We start from the raw sequence: 7,943 nt of genomic DNA on the forward strand, positions 1-7,943 counted from the left end.
GGGGGGGGGGGGGGGGGGGGGATCTGCCGCGGTGGCAGCCAGATGGCCGCAGAGCCTTCCCTGACCGGGCGGGTGCTGCTCAGGCCAGAGGCCTGGTGCTGGCCCCGGGGGTGGGGGTGGGGGCTGCTCTTGCTGGGGCTGCCAGGGAGGCTTTGTGGCCACGGGCGCTTGGGTTGAGACCCTCCACTCTCAGCAGACACCCCCAGACTCGGCTGGTTCCAGCCCCTTGTTAACCCCAGCACCGCCTGCGGGAGCCCTGCGGACACCTATGCGCACACACGCGGGGCGAGCTGCCGGAGCCGGCCGCCCTCCCCCAGGCCCTGGCCCCGCCGGCCGGCCGGCAGAATCCCAACTCGGGAAGCCAAAAAAGCTCTTAAGGAGGCTTCCCGGGCTGCATCGCTTCTTCCAGGCAGCTTGAGTGGAAACTGGCCCTAGATGTGCTGGGCCCCGCTCCCCCAGGCCGAGACCCAGGTTTTCCGTAGGGCCTTCCAGGAGGAGGGACAGGTGTTGTCCCCAGGACCGGCCTGCCAGCGCCAGTGCTGTGCACACGCACGGACGCACGTGGAGCCCGTGTGTGTGGCCTGGGAGCATGGCCTCAGAGGAGCACACGTGGGGGTCGGCGCCCGCCTGGGGCCCTCAGCCAAGCCCCGGGGAGTGGCTCCTGCCCTTGAAAAAGTGAGCGGCAGTGACAGCTGCCCCCCGCAGAGGCACCCTCTCTCCCCAAATGCACACCTGGCCTGGGCCCCTCAAGTCACATGGGCATTGCCAACACCTGTCTCCCTGGGTCCCTGAGGCCCCCGGCCCAGGCCCGGGAGCGAGTGGGCAGCGAGCAGGCATCTGGCTAGGCTCTGAGCCGGCCCTGTCCCGCTCGCAGCTCTCCCCTGGAAGCCCAGCTGCTGGAGATGGAGCTGTCATTTCTGACTGTTTGGGGGCCAAGAACATCAGACTTCAATTAGTGGTTCATGTAAGGTAACCACAAACAGGCTGGCTCGGCCTCCACAGCTGGGCACAGCAGGGAAGCCTGTGACTAGGATTCCATGAGGGTGGGGACAGCAGGGCACGCAGAGAAAACTCGTGCACAGCCACCCTGACCTGGCATGAGCCAGGCCAGGGCGGAGGTGAGGACGGGACACCAAGGCACCGTGACCCCTGATGGCTTGCGCTCTGGGCACAGATGGCCATCTGGAGTGGCACCCGACCCCGTGACACCTTCTGCCTGGAGGGGCTAGGCAGGAGGGCAGGGGACGTGTCCCCGACTCGGATGAGAGGTGCTTGTGGGTCCGGCCAGTGGTCTTCTGCCCTCTCAAGTCTGTGCCTGCCCCTGTCCCTTGCCCACGTGCTACCAGCTAGATGCCTGTCCCTTTCCCTCCACTCAAGGTTGTCAAAGCCAGGGGCCCAGCAGAGGCAGCAAACTGGTAGGGTCAGGTCTCCCCGTTCCCGCTCAGACTGTGGGCCCACGCCGGGCTGCCCCACGGGCGTGCCCGAGGGAGGCTGGTCTGCTCAGGACTGTATAGAGACAAGCCTCCGGAAAACTTCAGGACCACTCCTCCAGGTGTGGGTGAGGGGAGAGTGGAAGGGGTACTAGGGGCAGGACAGTAGGCCTGCCGCAGCCCACCGACCTTTATCCCTTCAGAGCATTAGCTCCCAGGAGTCCCCCACCACCAACGCCGCCCGAGCAGGGCTGGGCGAAGCACGGGCACTGGGCAGTGGAGAGCAGACCCCCCCAAGGGGAGAGGCCGAGCCCCTCTGTCCCTCCAGCCCCGGGGACCTAAGCCCTGTTGGGAGTCAGGGCATGTGGCCTGGGGGCCCCCTGCCCATGCCGGGTCCACACCAGCTTCCACCAGGGCAGCGGGCTGGACGGGGCCTCCACTTTTACTGGGCTCTGAGCAGAGGAGACCCAGATGTGTCTGTAGGCCTGAAATAAAACAAACGACTTTTATAGGAAAAGCCATATTTTTTCTACAATGTTTATCTGTCAAAAGAATAGACTCTGTGAGCACAAAGGGCTGCTTACTGGAAAAGATAAAACAGTTTGCTGCCAATTTTCTCTGGTGGAAAAAAAGCGCTCTGGCGACTAATGAATAACGAGCCTCAGTTAACAATGTCTGGAAGGCCCTGCTCTTGGCTCCCTGCACACGATGTGATGGATAGAAATTAGGAAATTAAAACTGATTTTGTTTCTCCAAATTTAACTGTTTACACTTGAGGAAAAAAATAATTGAATAATAATGCTTCTCTTGAGCAATTTTTCCCCCCCAAAAATCATTCTTCGTGCTTTCAAAATACCCTGCAGCCAACAGGCCAAGCCTAGTCTTGGCTAACTGGCTGGGGGGCCCCAGGGCGTGCGCTGATTGCATAATCAGCCCCCTGCACCTTGGGCGCCAGGCCAGGCGGCAGGGCCGGGCTCACCCCCACCCACCCGGGGCCCGGAAAGGCTGCAGCCACCTGCCGGGCAGGGCCTCCCCAAGGCTGCCTGCAAGCGGCCTCTGGGTGGTCCTTTCGAGAATCGGTGGGTAGGAAGGGGAGGGGAAAGCCCCGTCTGGAAATGCCCACAGAAGCCTCCCTCCCCTGCTAAGGGTGCCTGGAGGGGCTGCAGATGAGGAGGCCACGGGGGCGAGCTGGCCTGGGGGCTGGGGCTGCTGCTGGGCCTGTGAGGGGCGCTGGGCTCTGCCAGTCCCAGGAGGACCCGGGTCAGCCACCTTATGGCAGTGCCTCGCCGCCCCGGCCTGCATGAAGCAGAGGCAGGAGGACACGATGGCTGCGGTGCCAGTCCCAACACTGAGACCCAGCTTTGGGGTTCCCACTGCTCTGTGGGAACTGCGCACTGACCAGAGAGCTACCACTCCGCAGGCCAGGGGCTCCCCCCAGTGCACAGCCCGGGCTCACCAGGCAGAGCACACACATCTGCCACCAGGCCCTGAGGCAGGGGCCACCGGAGGAGGTTCACTCCAGGGAACCCCCCTCCCGAACCCCACAGCGGCCCACGGCCAGGCCCAACCAATGGGTGCAGGGGGAGGAGGGGTGGGGGGCCCCGTGGGACCCCATCCTCCTCCTCTTGCCTACTAACACCCCAGCTGTCTCCCAGAGCCCCGCCCCGCCCTGGGGAGAGCCACTCATGTTGACGTGTCCACACTGACCTCGGGGTAGCCTCCCACGTCGTGCACATCAATGCCCAGGAAGTGGCCGAGCCCGTGAGGCATGAACACGGCTCCCAGGTGGGCCTGGACCATGGCATCAATGCTACCGCTCAGGACGCCGATGCGGGCCAGCTCCTCCAGGTGGATGCGGTCAGCCAGGCGGTGCATGTCAGGCCACCAGACCCCTGTGGCTCCAAAGGAGGCTGTAATGAGCTGTGGAGACTGGCTGTCTGGCTGGGGCTCCCCGAAGGAAGGTTTGGGGGACCCACAAAGCCCTTGCACGGGCTGAGGTGGGAGGGCCAGTACCAGGTGGTGAGGGTGCCATGCCCGGGCCAGCTCTCCAGGCCGGGCTTTCCCTGCAGTAACTTGGGACCTCAAGACCCTTCCTCTCTCCCCATCGTGCTCTCAGGGATAGGCTCCTGTCACCCACAGCCAGGGGCCCAGCCCACGACATGTCCGCCCTCAGCCAGTGCGGGCCTTCTGGGGCCAGGGGAGCCCGGGAAGATCCCTGAGCATCAGGAGGAGGAAAGCGTCTGTCCCCAGCAGATGAGGGGCAGCCTCAGTGAGCCCCAGACCAATCCCTGCACACCCCTAAGTGCGGCTGAATCACCCTTGGAGCCCCTGTGGGGAGCGGAGGTTTTCGGGTTGAAGGCGCACCTGGCACGGCCTCGTGGCCTGGCTGGCAGGGGTCTGCGGCCCCACCCGCTACAAGCAGGGGCGGACCATCTCCATGGCAGCCCAGACATCCAGGCCCCAGACTGCTGATCAAACTCATCTTTGCCCCATGTGTCTGAGGCAAAGGTCACCATGGAGAGCACGTCCCCAGGCACTGAGTTTCGGGGTGAGCAAGCTCTGGGGCTCCGCCCAGGGCTCTCAGGCAGCCATCCGCCCAGAGCCTCGGCTGGCTGTTGCCAGGGCACGCTGGCCCCGCCCACGGGGCTGCTGAGTCCCCACCTTCAGCCTCGCTCCACCGCACTGGGCCCTCCCTCCACCTAAGCACCAGAAAAGGATCCGGCCGGCGAAGGTCCCCAGCCGGCCCCACCCGGCCCCACCCCACCCCACCCCACCCCACCGGTTTGGGGAAGGCCACATAGTGGCTGAGGCCAGTGGGCCACGTGGTGGCTGAGGCCCCAGGGCCAGGCAGACAGGGTGGGGGCATGCACCATTGTGCAGTGCTCTAGCCAGAGAGGTGGCCAGTGCCGGCCCTTGTGGCCCCCTCCACGTGGGGGGCGACCCTGGCTCCCAAGATGCAGCCCCACGATGCCCTGCCCTCCACGTCCCCCCACATCCAGCATGACTGATGACGGCTGCGGCAGAGAGCGCCCTGGCATCCCGCACCATCGCGGGCCTGCATGGACCCTGTGCTGGCAAGGGCTGGGCTCAGGGCTCGGAACCTCTGTGGCTGGCAGGGGTCAGTCCAAGGGCTCCATCCAGGGGGAGAGATGACGGCCCACTCTGCGACATGGGGCATCGCCCCTCGGACATGTGCTGGGTGTGTCTGGCCTCCAGGTGCGCCCCCTTCTCCACCAGGGCAGAGGCCCCACAGTCGGGGTCTTGGACTCGCTGGAGACACAGGGCTGACTCAGCCTCCAGGATTGCCAGGGTCTAGGCTCTGAGCGGGAGGCTAGGGCTGCACCCTGGCCCATTCGCAGGGAGGCTGAGGGGAGAAGATCCATCTCTAGAGACAGGGAGCCTCCTTGGAGTCCAGCTCCCGAGGCCAGCCCTGTTCTGCTCTACCTGCCAAGACCCACAAAGCCCCACGGTGAAGGTGGCATCCCGGGCTCTGGCTTTACCCGCGGCACTCGGGGGAGGGCCCGGTTCGAAGTCCTGGAGGCGGAGCCAGGTGGGCGGAGCTGGGCAACAGATCCCAGCTCAGCTGCTCGCCTGCCTCCGTGAGCCTCAGATGCCTCCTTCTGTCACACAGGGTTGCGACGCTGGCCCTAGACAGCCGGCCGCTGAGGCTCTGGCATCGACCGGGAGACCGGGTCAGTATCCCCCCAAAACTGTCGGTGGCCCAGCCAGACCCCGGTTCAACCCTTGATGTTCACTGTGCTCCTGGGGCACCAGCCGGAGCTTTGTGTCCCCGTTCCTCCCTGAGGCCAACCTGCTCTACCTCGCTGTCTCCAGGCCAGGCCACCTGTCACAGATGCACACGGAGGCCTCTCTGAGTCAGCCCCACTGCCTGCAACTCCTCAATCCCCAGGGCCCAGCCTGGAGAGACCTTCCCCAGCACACTCTCCCCCCTGGTCCCAGTTATGCCCCTCCCTGCACCTTGTCCCCTTGCCGGGCCTGCCTGCTTGCTTCTCCTGTCTCTGGACCAGAGAGCCGCTGCCTCCCCTGGGCACCCCGGGCCTGGCCTAGCCGTGGCTGACCCCCCGAAGCCACAGCGACTCCACTTCTCTTGGGCAGGGGCCTTTTCCGGTGACCAAAGGGGAGCCCCAGGAAGCAGCCTGACGTCAAGCCCGGCTGACTTCCAAGTGGGCTGCGGCCTCGGCAGAGGGGGAGTCAGGTATAAATCATGCTCTGTGCTGGCAGCTCGGCTCCTCTCCTGTCCTCCTGGGGCCGGACGCGAGGGCCTAGGCGGTCCCCACGGCGCCTCTAGTCCTCCTCGCCTGCGCTCCTCGGGGCCGGCCTTGCACACGCTCTCGTGGCTGGCAGTGGGCTGCTGCCTGTGTGCGGTTAGGGTTGTGACAGTGATTCAACCTCCAGCAACTTGGCCCCAGTGTTTGGCCCGGATGGTGGTTACGACACCCTGGGCCAGGGCAGGGGCCCCAAAGTGTGTGAAGGTTGCTGTCCTTGGGCTGGGCTGGAGGAGTGGATGCGAACCAGGGGACTCCAGCGGCTCCCCCACAAGCTCAGCCCACCGGCACCTCGAGGCCCAGCGGCCAGCCAGCCCGAAGGCCCAGGGGTCCCCTCAGCCTGCTCGTACTGGGGACGGACACCACACTGGGGAGCACACTGCAAACTGGGCATCATCAGCCCTGCCTGCCCTCCCACCTCCAGCAAGCGCTGAAGCATGTCCTCTTTTCCCTGGACATTTCCTGAACCTGGCCCCTGACCTCTCCTGGCCTCCTGCAGCTTTCCTGCAATGCCTCATTCCCCCTGCATCCTGCACGAGGCCGGGCCAATGGGCCACTCTCTTTAGAACATGGGTCAGACAAGGCTGGTCCCTTCCCTGAGGACAGAGCCCCAAGTTCCTCAGTCTAGCCTCCTGTTCACCCGTCCCTGGGCCTGCGGCCCCGGTGGTGTTGGCACCTCCCTGAGCCTTCCACCTGCTGGCCCCTTAGCTGGGGCCACCTCTCCAAAGCCCCCCACCTTCCCACACTCACTCCCATTCTTCCTGTGGGCCTCTGTTAAGGCTTTCTCCAGGAAGCCCTCCCGGACTGCCTGTGCTATCAGAGCTCTTCCCGCCAGAGGATGGTGGTGGACATGCCTGCCGTGGCCTGGTCAAAGCCTCTGAGCCCTGAGAGGAGGGACCCATGTTCCTCTCCACGCCTGACAACTGTGTGGCCTGAGGAGGAGCCCCAGCCTCTCTCGTGGCCCTCCTGCAGCCAGTGCTGTGACCTCATGGGCCTGGGTCCTCTGTGCACTCAGATCCCAGGGTGCTAGGCCAGCATCTGGGTTTGTGCCCCACCACCTGGCTGTGGGCTCCAAGGGCCCAGAGCCCTGGTGCCCGGGCCCCAGCATGTGTCATAGGCTGGTCTTCTGTGCCCACCTGACGCCTCTCAGGCCACACCTTCCCCCGACGGGGCCCGGGCCCAGGCTGGCTCCTTGGGGCCTCAGCAGCACCACTCACAGCCCGAGGCCTCCTGCCCAGAGCGCGGCAACCCCAGGGGCTTGGGGCCCGAGCTCAGCCAGGAGGGCCCGGAGAGCTGAATCCTCCCGGCTACTTCCAGACAAAGAGCTCACTTCATCCAAAGACAACGGCCCTCAGGAGATGCTGTGTGCGCCAGGCCCTGGGGGTGCCGCAAACAAGGCGCAGGGCCGGGTCCCAGGGCAGGCCCCGTGGGCTGCAGGGAGCCGTCTGGTAGGCCAAGCTGGCGCGGGGTTGAGGGCCTCAGGCCCACCCTCCCCAAGACCCGTCTGCTGCCAGGACCTCCGGGGACCCATTCACCCTGCAGGAAGGGCAGGGGGCAGTGTGCGCCCGGCCTGCAGGCGCCTCCATGCTGAGTGGAGCGTGGCGGCTCCTGAAGCCTCTGCAAGCAACACCCCCCACCCCTTCCCGCCTGCAAAGAGCACGAGGGAGTAAAGGAGGCCAGGGAGGGTGGGAACTTGCCCACCATCCTACAGCCAGCAGGGGGGCCTCTCAGGACAGCAGGGCCACACGGGGCCCTCACCAGACAGCCCTCCCTGCCCTGACTCCTGCCACAGAGGAAGCCCACGGTCTGCGTGGCGATGTCCCCGCAGCTCCATCTGCGGCACCCCTGCACGCCTCGCCATTTCAAAGATGAGGTCCGAGGGGAGTCCTGCAACTCGAGCCCCTTCCCCCGTCCCTGCCCCGCAGGGAGGCAGAGCTGCCAGAGGCACCCCAACCACAGGCTATAGCAGATACATGCCGGGCCAGGGGGGCCCCGCGCGGCTCCGGGGGGGGCCCTTGTCCTGCCTGCTCCTCACTTCGCATTGGCTGTGCCTCCCCTCCATGCAGAGGCCGGGACCCTGACCGCAGCAGAGCAGGGAGTGGGGGAGGGGAGCTGCGCACACCTGCACAGGTGTGGAACGAGGTGGGGTCGTTTGCACAGAGACTCCACGGCTTCTGCAGCCCAGGAGCAGTCTGCACGCCCTATGTGGTGCCCCGGGGGGGGGGGG

At 65.6% G+C, this 7,943-nt stretch overlaps 1 protein-coding gene across 3 annotated transcripts in view; it reads right to left on the minus strand.

Moving 5' to 3' along the window:
• The window catches only part of PEPD (peptidase D), a 113,420-nt gene that overhangs the window by 1,441 nt on the left and 104,036 nt on the right, over window positions 1-7,943 (minus strand). For all 3 annotated transcript variants that reach the window (XM_040633710.1, XM_040633709.1, XM_040633711.1), the window contains one exon: window positions 3,138-3,322. In XM_040633710.1, the coding sequence (XP_040489644.1) occupies window positions 3,138-3,322 (185 nt within the window). The remainder of the gene's footprint in view (window positions 1-3,137; window positions 3,323-7,943) is intronic.

Source organism: Ursus maritimus, unplaced genomic scaffold (assembly GCF_017311325.1).
Source record: "Ursus maritimus isolate PB19 unplaced genomic scaffold, ASM1731132v1 scaffold_19, whole genome shotgun sequence".
Lineage (NCBI taxonomy): Eukaryota > Metazoa > Chordata > Mammalia > Carnivora > Ursidae > Ursus > Ursus maritimus.